This window comes from Lates calcarifer, linkage group LG12 (genome assembly GCF_001640805.2).
Source record: "Lates calcarifer isolate ASB-BC8 linkage group LG12, TLL_Latcal_v3, whole genome shotgun sequence".
NCBI lineage: Eukaryota > Metazoa > Chordata > Actinopteri > Centropomidae > Lates > Lates calcarifer.
Window position 1 is genome coordinate 17,447,080 of NC_066844.1, and position 13,948 is coordinate 17,461,027.

General features: G+C 40.0%; 1 protein-coding gene across 1 annotated transcript; it reads right to left on the bottom strand.

Moving 5' to 3' along the window:
• Positions 1-2,893: 2,893 nt before the first annotated feature.
• On the bottom strand, positions 2,894-13,624 carry fam219aa (family with sequence similarity 219 member Aa). Its single transcript, XM_018700299.2, is given in 7 exon segments — positions 2,894-5,820; positions 6,302-6,356; positions 7,652-7,732; positions 8,471-8,564; positions 9,252-9,304; positions 9,306-9,349; positions 13,387-13,624. Coding segments are annotated over 7 exon segments (546 nt in total). The 5' UTR covers positions 13,447-13,624; the 3' UTR covers positions 2,894-5,661.
• Between the last annotated feature and the right edge of the window lie 324 nt (positions 13,625-13,948).

Sequence of the window (13,948 nt, forward strand, 5' to 3'; positions counted from 1 at the left end):
TGGTTGTTGTTGTTTTACAACCTGTCCTGGAGCACAGAGAATGTTTTTGTATAAAACCTGTTACCTGTAAAGTATCATGGGAGAATGCCAGAGATATTTTTGGGCAGCAGGATCAGTATGGCAGCAGCGTTTTGTTTCTGGGCCTGCAGGTATTTTTCTGTGGTGAAGTCCGGCACCTTCATGATGACACAGCGGCGGGTCAGCACCGGCTCGTCGGCTGACCGTGCCTCCGCCACCACAATGGCTCCACGGCAACCTCAGTGGCAAAATTAACAGAAATATCAACTGATATCTGATATTTCCATTCAAATGTTGTGATTTTCACTCCAGTGCAACCATTTGACAGCTATAGTTGCCTGTTACAGAGCAGTCAGCAAAAGTATGCTTACATGCTAGTGGATCAGTAATAATAATCCATCCATTATCTATACTCCTTATCCTTAACAGTAGCAGGGGGGCTGAAGCCAATCCCAGCTGACATTGAGTGAGTGGCAGAATACATCCTGGTCAGATCACCAGTCTATCACAGGGCTGACATATAGAGACAACCAACCATTCACGTTCACATTCACAGTTACAGGCAATTTTGAATCACCATTTAACCTATCCTGCATGTCTTTGGACTGTGGGAGGAAGCTGGAGTACCCAGAGAGAACCCACACGGGCACAGGACTAACATGCAAACTCCACACAGAAAGGCCCTGGGTAAACCGGAGTTTGAACCCAGAACCTTCTTGCTGTGGAGTGACGGTGCTGTACCACCTGTCCAGTAAATATAATCCAACAATAAAATACATATAAAATTTTACATTCTGAAAGCTGCCTCGATAAGAACCTTGTATACTTTAAGGAGATTTTAGTAGAACAGAGTATTTTTATAGTGTGGTATTACTACTTTTGTTTAAGTAAAGAATCTGAGTACTTCTACCACTTTGTCTGTTCTCCTCTTTACAGTATTTTGTATATTAACCAGTAAACAGCAATACATCAGCACAATGTCATTTACTGTCATTTGTCAATTAAGACTGTCTAATCAAATATCCCCACAACCCTTAACAGGTAAATGATAATAGATAATGAATGAATAATTAAATATACTTAGGTGCCCTTAAGATTCAATTACAAATGGATTTAGCATGTAGTGTCCATGTAACACAACACGTGTTAAGACAGTGAGTAAAACCCTAATTTTGCGTCTTCTTGATTCACTGATTTGCTACCATATGCAACAGTAATACAACAGTAAGACATCTCTCAATCCTTTTTTGGACTCAGTTGTTCATGTCGTTCAGGTCTACCTTGGGAGATAAGACTGAAAGTGACTGACAACGACACCTGCATTCAAACGCCTTCAAATTGTAAAAGTATCAGCAAAATATATGCATAGTGGCAAAAGTAAAGTCCTAACGCTGCAGAAAAATGTTCAGTTATATTGTTAATACTGACACATCAATGCATGAGTATAGCATTTTTCTGCTGAAGCCATTTGAGGTGGCACTATTTTATATACTTTATGTACAGTTAGGTAGTTTAGTCCAGTGGCTCCAAACAAAGGGATCAAGCTACCTGTAAAAGGTCACACGATAAATCTCAGGGAATCATGGCATGATTAATGTGGTTGGAAAGTGGGGAAAAAAACTAAGTTCTGTGCCAAACATTTGAATTCATTTTACGAACATTTCTGTAATGTTATTCAATTGATACCATCAGCACATAGGCATCTGTAGTTAGGTACAGTACTTGGATTAATGTTGGATAACATTACTCGTTCCACCACTGGAGGTGACTCTGTGAACTTACCACGCTTCTGTTGCGCCAAGTTGTACTGTTGCATCCTGTAGGCAGTGAACTCATAGGAGGACACAGCAGGAAGAGCAGAGCCATGTAGACACTGAGCACAGAGCAGCAGCAGAACAGCAGCTGCACCCAGGTCTTTGAGCAACATGATGTCACGTCCCGTTATGGTCTCAGTCTAAGAGGGAGGGTTGATATTAGGCTTTAAACATGGCTGGACTATACACACATATAAGATAACGTGGATTGGTAGGATAGGATGACACTATGTTTACCCAAGTCACTTTGCTATTTGTGCTATAAACAACTAATAAAATAATCTCTCATTTTTGCAGACCCCAGTACAGATATCCTTGAGAATTTCATTAGGAATCGGTGGTTGAAGACGGGTATTTCATCTTGTCTTGTACTAGAGTGACATAGTCTCAACCAATATGAACTTCCATTAGGAGACTCCCATGGTTGATATTTTCTACCTATAACTGTGATGTCAGCTACGTTCGACCAACATTATTTTGGGTATTGAATTGTTCCTCACCTGTCTCCCTGCTGTCCTGTGTCATGAGCCTCTCTTCACTACGTATCCCTCGACTTCAGTGCTACTTCCTCGCAGCGTGGACTCACACTACTGTAGCTCCTGGGATTGAAGACGTGTAGGTAAGCCACCATTCACCATCTGTTCCCAAGGGATCAACTCAAAGCTAATCACAAATACCCAACCCCCCACCCCTCACACTCACTTCTACTTCTCTATCTCTGCATCCATCCCTCCTTCTCCCTCCTCTCTTTTCTGGCTGCAATGTTACACTCATTCACTTCACTTCAGTGGGTAATAACACATCACCAGCAGAGATTCTGTGTGGGTGGCAGGCAAACTGTTTCATACAGTAGCTATTTGTTTCATCTCCTGCAGGGACAACAGTTTGAGGCAGTCTGAAGAAGTGTCGGATTGGAGCACTTGGATCTGTTTGAGGCTCCCCCTAATCATTCTGTCTTGCAACTGGCGAAACATGCAGTTTACAAAAGAACCGACTGTTTTAAGGCATCAAGCAAAAAAGGTACAGTTACAAATTACAGACACGTGTGGCAACATCAAAACTCAGATACCTAATATTTATTTATTTTTTTTGCTGCACTATACACAGAACTTTAACACTGTTAAAATCTAAATGGAACCAGTTCACAATCATCATAATAAACATCTGACAAATAAAAAGCATCTGTTTGAATATGAATCATTTCCCATACATGAAAAATAAATTAAAAAACACACGCAACTGCAAATAAATAGCTCCTGTTACAATGCATTACTTTAGATTCCAAACTCAGGAGATTAGTGAAGCTACGCCCCAAGTGAGACAACAAATGGCCAGAAGTAGTGCACTCAATAGAAGATGACTGCAACAATCTATGTGTGAATCTATCAGGATCATGTTAATGATAAAATAAAAATATGAAGCACCGTAGTCAGTCACACAGTCAGTCCCTCGTTGTTAATATTGTACTGTAGTGTACACAGCTACTGATCTAACACACACACACACACACCTCAGCTAGTAGATGCATCAGTGACTTATTACTTGACCTACTGAACTGTTTGTGTCTTTTTTTTACTTAATACAGTATCTACACACATGGCACCTTATTTAAAAAAAAAAAAAAAAAAAAAAAAAGTTACTTGTTTCTATGCTGTGCCACTGAGGTTATGTCAGGGATATCAATGATTCCTCCACACATACAGATACATACAGATACATCTGCAGATCTGTCATTTTGGAGTCATACATTAGACACCGTATCTCCATTCGATGACTTGTGAAATACTTGAACAAAATGAGCAGAACATCAGTTACAAAAGATGTAAAGTTTCCCAAAAACACCATCATATATTAAAAAAAGATTTGTGAAATGAGATTGTTCATTGTACTGTAGATATACACAGTATTTTAGATCCCTTGTGCATGAGCCAACTGACTATTCAGAACATTACCATGAGAAAATAACTTAGACCACTGTGTAAAGTACACACATACTTAGACCTGTAGTTATATTAACAACTATCTCTCTCACATAAGCAGGCTAAGAGCTCATTTAGGCTTAAGTGATTTTAATATCTTTCCCAGTGACACACTAGGTAAAATATGCATCAGGAAGTCATGCACATGGAAAATTGTTGAGGTGTTTTTGGGAAACCCAGCCTGATCTTCTACTGAGCAGATTCACATGCAAGTGGCTGTTAGCATCTACTAGAAAAAAGCCAATGTCTACAGAGCTCTAGAGATGTCTTCATGATATGATGCAAATATGAAAAATAAACAGTATGCATTCGGTACTTCTACACATCAAAGACTACTTCCTTTTCAACATCATGGAAAACATCCATTGGCATAAAGCATTGACAATACACAGCTGTGTCTGGTGCTACATATACAGTTCTTATCCGCATATTGGACAGACTTGTATTCAAACTCAAGGGGAGTGTGCGCAAATATACAACCATACAAAACAAATACACTTAACTTAAAAGAAAGAAGAGCATTTTATCACTTGATATGCCAAAAAAAAAGTGCATTTCTGAAAAAATTACCCCAAAAAAAACCCAAAATTAAAAAAAAAAAAAAAACTATTTCATTCCCATCCAAGCAATATGGAATCACTTTGTACACATTCTCAGTTTCTTTCTATGCATCTGCACATATTCTAGGCCTTTTATTCATTCGTTGGTTCCCTTAAGTATCGGAACTATTTTGTGACCACATTCACTAGTGGTGACTGCCTCTGTGGTCATCTTTAACATCCCACTTGTGTCAGGGCCAAATATGAACAGAAATGAAGTACAACTCATGAACTGTTCCTGCCATTGTCTCCAATTCTCTAGATCTACTGATGTTACAGTAGGTGAACCTAAATATTACTAACTATGTTTTTTAAAGCACACCTCACATAATGTCTCATTAGCACAAGAATGTGTTCAGGGGTCAATATAAACTGATAAATTATCCACACAGGCTGGTCATCAGACATTAGAGTGTTAACAGGCAACATGCAAAACTATTTGTTTTCAGCTTCTTTAAACTGAATATGAGACAATTAAGCAGCACAACCTTAACAGACAAACATGGAAAAAAAAGGAAACTCTGGAATCACTGTTTTAGCGTTGTGAGTGTAAGCATTTGTGTTTATCAGCAACTTGATGGTTTAGCACTACTTTCCTGGATGTAATCAGACACACACGTGTCATTTTTGTGTCTGAAACATACATATGTGCACAGGAAGACAAAACAGACTGGCTGAAAGAAATGATAAAGAAAAAAAAAAAAAACAATGGCCACTACAAAACTTCCAGTGTTCTCTTGTCCATTGAATCTTATCATCATGATACACAAGCAGATAAAGTACTTTCCATAGGTGGTGCATTGCCAGTGATGATGCCTTGTCATTACAAGTGCGTGAGTTCCTGTCATCCCATTTTATTGTTTCTGTCCTCCCACAACGTCACACAGTCTCTTCATGGTCTTTGTAAACCAAAATATCCACTAGCATGAGATGGAAGTCGAATGAAGGAGAAGCAAAAGTGACATGTTTCCCTTAGAGGTAAAGTTTCTGCCATCAGTCGAGTCCCCGCTGAACCAACAGCGCAGAAGTAAGATGCACAGATCCTACCATAGGAGGAACGTGCATGGGTACTGTACATATTGACTCTTTTCTCAAGACGTTACCTATTTTCTTTTATTATTTTAGCAGTTACAAACCCTTGTTTTCCCTTTGTGCCATTGCAAGCTCTTAAGTTTTTCCTCTTTGCTGCCACTCAGTGCCCACGGTGCAGGTGGCAGGCAAGATCATTTTTTTGTGGGGGGCAAAATGGTGCTACTGGATTTGACAGGCTGTGGAGGGAGCAGCCTGGCAGCACATGCAGGTGGGGTTAACCGCTTTAGGGGGAATCAGATCCAGGTCCTCGTCATCTGGGATCTCATCAAGCCGGTACCCATCCTTTAGGAGCTGGATGTTCAGGTCCTGGTTGATCTGCTATAGAAGCCAAAGAAAAATGATATCAGCAAAACTTCTGGACAAAATTTGAAGCCAGGAATAACTGTTTTAGTAAAATTACTTATTATGCTGATCCAAAAACTAGTTGTTATAGATGTTAAAACCAATGACAATTAATTAAATCAATTAAATAATAATCAATTACATTAATTAAAGAAACAGAAAGCAGCCACACAGAAAACAATCAGATCTTAGGTGGTAATGGGACAAGGCAAGAGGCAAAACCAAACACAAGATACTCCAAGTGGAAGACATGAACAGGATTCAATCTGTTTGGATGAGATATGAGGATATATCGTTACAGATGATTGTTTAGCCAGTACATTTTTTTTTTCAATGGGTGCACAGATACCTGGTGTGAGTATGGGACTGGGTGATCAGGTGGTGACACTGGTGGGGTGACACTGTATAAACCCAAATATAATGTGTGTATAGATACCTGGTCCCTCAGACATCTCACCTCGGCTGAGGAGTATCCTGATGAGGAGTATCTGGACATGTCAAAGTCATCGTCACTGAAAGACAGGAGACAGCAGCAGTTAGACATAAAAGATGAGGGTCTGAATAACAGCAACACTTAGTAAAATGATTTCTGAATCTTTAAAGGGTAATCAAGTAATCTGGTACTGCACATTCATTTTATATTTTATAAAACAGTTAAAATTGAAGCAGCAGAGCTAGAGGTATCCTGTCTTTTTAATCCCAGTGTGGGTCAAATCTAAAAAATGCTAGATCCTACATTTCCCATGATGCAACTCAGTCTTTTTGGACACTCCCTCCCATGTTAAAGCCCATGCCTTTCAAACTCTAACTCTGTTTCTAATGCCATTTCAGTCTTCAATTTGTCGTCTCCATCAAGTTTAGCCTGTAGATAACCCTGATGATTTTCTTAAGACTTGAAAAACCTCCTTAAAAGCTGCAGAAGACATTATACAACTGCTTTCATAGGATGAGGAGGACTCCTCACTAATCGCTAATGTCTTAAAGCAGTGGAGTTCCCCTTTTAAAAACTGCTAATACTCGTCAACAGTTGCAGCTCACATTTTGATCGGTAGTGATTAGAAAGAATGAGGTGTTGACATTCCTAAGGTATTGATTTCACATTATAACCTGCAGAGACAATCTGCTGCAGTCTTTCGATGGCTATGGAAATTGATGGCTCTCATAATGTGGCTGAATGAAGAGAAATACCCGGTTTGACCTATATACAATTTTATCTGAGGAGTAGTAACATCGTGTTAATGCAGCTAACAGACTTTTCCCTCAAATGAGCGATCTGCGTCTCATACACAAACAAACAGAACAGAGAGACATTGTGCAAAGCGGTGTGTACATGAATCTAAAATGTGGACAATAAACAAATGGGTGTCCCATGTTGCTGTGAGCCAGAAAGCTCATCAGCGGGTGCATATGATGCAATACATGATGTAAGCTCGGTCTGCTTCCAGAGTGCTCATTTCACATGGGAGAGTTTCCCTCATGTAGCTGCATGCAGAGGACTCAAAGGGTGGGACTCATCTGTGTCGAATACAGACCTGCTGGTGCGGGGTGGAGGCGAGTGCTCTCTCTGAGCTGCCCCCCCCCCCTCAAATCCTCACTATCCTCTAATCCTGAGCCCTGGGAGAGGCTTTGCCCCTTTTTTTTTAGGATCCCTTCTGTTAAGAACTCTCTCAAGTTACTCTATGGATTAATGTGCCATCATGACACGAGTCAGACCCACAAAACAAGTCAGCCAATTTCTCCTTTTAGGTCAGACTGAGAGGTTAGCTCTTTTTCTGTTACAGAAACTAACGTAAAAGCAGCTGCATACCTGTCAGTGTCCAGTGCTACCAGGGGTTTCTCATCTGGGCTCTGGTCTAGAGAGGAGTAACCTTTGTTTGGCACCACCAACCTGAAGAACAGCATAGAAAACAAGACAGAACAAGATGAAATTTGAAAAAAAATATTCCAACACTCAGTTAAAACCTTTCACATTTTTCACCAAGATGTACAATGTGTTCTTACTGATACAGCCACAAAAATACTTGCAAACATTTCAAATCATGGAAGGAGGGTAATAGAGCAGAATAGGATGATTGTCCTTAGTTTTATCGTTTTCTCCTTTCAGACCACAAATACAAACAAAATCGAGGCTAATCTGTAGCCTTCAGACTTGCAGGCATTTCTAGATTATCTTTCAGCCTCAGAGAGTCGGGGTTCAGACTGGTCGGGGGCCTTTCTTATATTTCCACTAATCCACAAGAGAGTGGGATTAGACAGATGAGCCAGTCGTCAATACTGTGGGTTGTACTGGGTTTATGCTCAGTGCTTTGACTCTTTTATCTCCATTCACACACACACGCAAAAACATCAAATTCTCCTTCTCTAAAAGGCCTTGTTGTTTGTACCATTCTTGTTTGGTCGTAACATTAGGCAGTCTGATGGCGTTCATCGCAGACGGCTGGCAGCAAACGAAGCCTTTAGTGGCAAAGCCGTGCAGTCCACGTGTTTTGCATTTCAGTTGGTTGTGGTATTTTTGCATTGAATGGAGAGCAGTAGATTATAAAAACATATTGCTTGAGATGCTAATTAATGCGTTTGTGTGCTGACTTGGTCGACATGTGAACAAACAGGCGGTGGAAGCTGTTACCTTGTCCTGGCATTCTTCTTGGGTTGTTGATTGACAGGACTTCCCACGGTGCCATTCTTCACTGATCCCTTCCTGGCAAGGTCCCTCTGTTTCTCTAGGCAACCAAAGGATGTGAAGTCATCAGGAAATACATCAATAAACCTCAACTTAATGACCATGAATGATAGATTTATATGATTTTGTTTGAATACTGGTGTACGGTGTATAGCTGTTGTTAATTATTTGAAGATGCGAAATGTGATGTGAAAGTTTGAGATTACTATTTAAAAAAAGAGGTTCTTCCAGAGACATCGTGTTTCAAAATAACTGTTTGCAAGGATGGAATCGTTTTAGCTTTTGAGATGTTGGCTGGTAAATTTGAGGAAGTGATATTTTTCTGCAAGCTTTTTGGAACAGAACCCTTAGGACTAAATAGAGATGAGGAATCCTGAGTGCAACAAAAGGCTTTCACAGTGTTGTGGCGCTACAATAACAGAGGCAGCTAAAAAATGCTCTGACACCTCTGACAGTAGAAATAAACTGGGGAATATAATTTCACTGACTTAGAATAATATGAATACCACATAGTACTGAATATGAACTGGATGTTTGTGCTTATGCTGACCTTGCATGATGCAGTATTACGGAAGCCCACTGCAAATTTCACGCACACATTTCACTGGTGTGCTAAATGCTTTCCATTTCAAAAGGGGATGTCCATTCTCACTGTTCACTGTTCAACCTTAATTACAGAATGTGAAAACATGTTATGTATTGATTTGCAGTGCGTTGGTTGTGATACCTATTTGGACTTGCAGTGGTGATGGCTTGTAGTTCATGGCCACAGTCTCTACCCTTGCTGTCAGGGTCTGCCTCCGAAGTGGAGGATGCCGCTGGGTCCTGAGGAAGAGAAACACACAGTGCAGAGCATGTTAGCTTTGAATCAACCAAATAACAACACTAACACTAACAACTAACACGTAACATCTTACTTTAGTCTCAGGTCCCATCTGTGTCCTGTCTCCTTGTAGGCTTTCATAATCCTAGATGTGATACTACTGCAGAGTTTGTTAATTCAGTATAGCTGACAGGGATTAAACTTGAACCCAAGCTGTTTTCTAATAACACACTTGCAAATTAACTTGCGCTATACTTCCGTTGGCCACATGAAACTGAATGCGGTCCTGAGGGCAAAATCTACTCAGTACTGAGCACAGCCCCACAATTTATCACCAGGCAAACACAGAGAAACTGAGAAAATCAGCTCTCTTTAAAAAAAAAAAAGAACCTGCTTTGTGTCCAATACCCTGGCGAGATTTCCCAAGCCTATGGGCTACTACTACTACAGCTGCCTGCTTTGCGGCATCAATAGGCTTGAGTGTTCTGCCTATGTCCCCAGCTCTGTCTCTTTTTATGTGCGAGCGGTGATGGCATAGGGAGGAGGCGTGGGAGAACAGAGGGGGTTGCTGTTGGAGCCACGGTTTCCCTCAGACTGAGAAAGGGGAGCTGGGCCGCACTCGGCCTGTTCTGCTGACAGAGCTCCACATTATGTTGATCCTACAGGCCTCCCCTTGTTGCACTCTTGAGGGACTCTACAGACCACATGGGTGAAGGCTAACAGGCATTTGGCTTTCAGTTAACTCTGTATTCTCTCCACAGGAATAGCTGCTATATTTAAAGGAGCCTTGCAGCAAGTAAATGACTGGAGATTAACTTTTTTTTACAGCTAAGACTGAAAATTTAAACCACTGCTTTATACTGAGATACAGTATGTTACTTGTATAAATAGTATCAAGATAAAATAAAATGTATATTACATCTCCACATAACAAGTGTGTTTCTACTTAATGAAAACATTTAAAAACTTCATAAAGATTGTGAAATGGGAAAATAAATAAATATATATATCTAGACACAGATATGCCCAAATCCATTTCATCAAAACCTTTTCATGTTATTATTGTGAAATGCTACAGGAATTTAGGCCAATTCCATGAGACCAATAAAGCTTATCCAATATCACAGAGCCTGATGAAAAATTCATGAATATTTAGTACGGACAGTGAGAAGCTTATTTTGCATAATGATTTTCATGTAACACATTTAAAAGCAAGCTGCCCACAACACAGTCTAGTAAAACAGCACAGCAGAGCACTACATGTTAAGATACACACTATGTCTGACTGAGCAAAAAGGCTGATAACTTTTAAATGTTTCTCAGCAGCCAATCATTACAATCCATCTCTTGTTGTGAAAGAAAAGTCAAATCCTCCCATTTCAGCACAACAAGTGATAAACACAGGTAAGGTTTTTTTTTTTAATGTGGTCCAGCGTAGCCAAAATATATGATCATTGGATACAACTGTCTCATCCTTGTCTGGTGATGAAGCATTGTTCACTTGGCTGGAATAGTTAATGAGACCAGCAACAGTGAATACAGTCCACACACCAGTAGGAGCTATGAATGTAACAAGCACAAACATGAGCTCTTTCTGTTCAGCAACAGGCCCTTCCCTCGGATCATTAGACTGACCCACAAGTTCTTTCTTTTTTTTTTTTTTATTCGTGTTTTTCACACTTCCCTTCTACCACAGAAAGATACTGTAATGAGGTAGGGTCATATTGTCTGCCACATAAATCCCTTTGAATTTTCTCAGCAGAGCTGGCAATGAATAATGAAAGAGATTCAGTATTAAGCTGTTTGTGACAGAATTTCCTGCCACTTCTTGAACATAAGAAGCCACAATTACTGATAGCAAGAAGCAGGTAGCCCAGGGAAATGCTACTAGAGGTCGGTAAGTAAAAAGTAAGTCCTTATTGGCCTATATTATCACTACCATCATCTTCTCTGGGCCAATGGAAACATAAGCATAAACTTAAGAGCTGTAAGACCAGTCATTTGCAAATGATTAAAACCTGAACTGTGACATTCGGGGCAACACACTGACTTTTATGTGTAAATTGTAAAAAAACATGGCCTGTCACCCTGACCTTCAACATGCAATCACATAAACCTACACTCACTCATGGTTACACACACACACACACACACACACACACACACACACACACACACGTGTGTACACATCTGTGTATCATTTTGATCAGCTCGCCCTCTTGCTAGAGATTCCTTTACTGTCACTGATGATGAAGAGCCACAAGGTTGCTGACACAGCACAGACACCAAGCTACTGGTAGGATTATACATCATGGCCTCCCACTGGCCAATAGCAGTGAGGACTGATGCATCAGGTGATCCTTAAAACAGTTGTATGCTATCAATATGAATGATAATGGAAACTGGGCTATATTGAAATTTCAATGTGTTACAAGACAATCTTTCATAATGAGATTAGCCTACAGTAATCATTCTCAAAAACGGATTAATTAAAGTTAAAGGACAATTAAAAATACATGTTTATTAAAATATAAATGAAAAAAATACATAAAGATGTTTAGATTACACAATCACAAGCTTGTAACACCTTTCATCGACCATAGACAATTATTCAAATCCCACAGAATTCTATGTGAAGCTGCTTTATTTGTGTGAAATTCATTCTCAACAAGGAGCCAGGTGCCAAGAGCACTCATGCGGTTTAGGAATCACAATGACGTCATTAGCATTAAAATGCACAGCCATGTGTGCCACAGCAACTGTGATCCTCCTGACACAAACAGATATGGTGTAAATGTTAAAGTGAGGGGCTGTTTCAGAGGTTGGAGCTGCAAAGGATAAAAGGTAAGACTGAAGAGGCCTTCAGTGTCACAAGCTATTATAGTTATGAGATGAAAAAGACTACATGGTTTTAAGAGTTTTAGGGCACAAACTACATCACAGCCTCTCTGGTTCTGGATTCAATTCAGACTGATCAAACCTTCATAGGAGAGAGAGCAATGGCTGCTGCATTAAAAGAAGAGACTTTCTGTGCTGTAGAATGTATGTTCTTCTATGGTTCTGCTACAGTTTAGCCTCAGGGGTAGTAGGGCTGAATATTAGAACTTGGAGCTCTTCTTTTGCCTAAACCCCTAAGGCAAACACTTAAAAGGGGAGGGACAGCTGTTTCAGACTGCTTTGTTTGAAGTATGGAGAATATAAGGCCGGCGTATCAGAATAATCTATGGTAATAATAGGACATACTGCTGAAATAAAAGCTCAGCTCAATTTTAAATGTAGGGAATAAGAGCGGTGCATAAGTTAACTGCTATACCATGTCATATAATTTCAGAGCTTGTGCAAGGTTGGGCCTATATTTTAATGGATTTCAAACACAGAGGAAAAATACAATTATGCTGTAAACAATGCATGGCTATGTGTGTGTATATATGTATATATCCTTATTTTATGGGCAGGTCAGGAAACTTGTCACATGATAAATCATTGAAGGATGAGACTATTCTCTTACTGAAGGCCTCCTCGCCCTCACCATCATTATCAGGGCTGCAGTCTGCAGTATGGACACAGAGCTCCTATTCACGCGATCACTTGGGCTCACAGCTCATCCCGACCCAAATCACACGTCACCAGATGACGAAATGTAAAAACAGTGGCCTCTGTCATATATTGATGTAAACAAGCGCTTACTGACGTGGATTAAAAAGAGACACAATTTAAATGAAGTGCATGGTTCAGTTGCATTGTTACAATAAAGTAAAATTTGTTATTTAATTAGTAAACGTGTTATTTTGGTGTTCATTCTATAGGGAGAGATATAGCCGCTAACCTTTCATCGGCTCATAATCAATGTACACCCATCCCAAAGATCCAGTTTGTCCTACAGCTATCCGTTAGCTCTCACACGCAGATTATGAGACACAGCTGTCACGATAAGCCATACGGGCGAGATAAAAAAATAATGTTTCCGTCAGCATTCAAACTGGAAGAGTGATTTGGAGAATGATTTGCGTAAAACGTGTTTTTATCTTTCGTCTCTTACCAAAGGCTGAGTCTCCCCGTTGACTGGAGGCACTTGGAACCTGTCGATTTCTTCCATCATTTTGGCAAATGGTTACAGAAACGACGCCGCAGTTTAAGATAAACGATGACTTGTGTCTAACTATCCCAGTTTATGATGCTCGTTTGTCAAGATCCTACGTTTCTCAGCATGATAACAGCTCGTTTTCCTCCATCCTGACAGAGGTGACTCGACAGCAAAACAGCAGTACCGCCCCACTTCCGGGTTTATAGAATATTCATGACGAGTCTGTCCAATCACAGAGGAGACCATATTCAAATGCGTAGTGAAGCAAATTAATGTTTTTAGATTAATGATTTTACCCTGCATTTTCGATTTAAATATTAGTAATTTTCCTTCATAGCTTCCAGATATTTGCTTGTGTTAACACCCATTTCCCTCTTTCCCCTTCAACATAAAGCAACGTAACATAATTAGTCCCAGCCTAGCATAATGCTCTTTTTACTCCGACATTTAGGAGGAGCAACACATAAGAAATAAGACGTATATAAATAAGACGTTTCAAAAGTTAAACCCAGCGAGT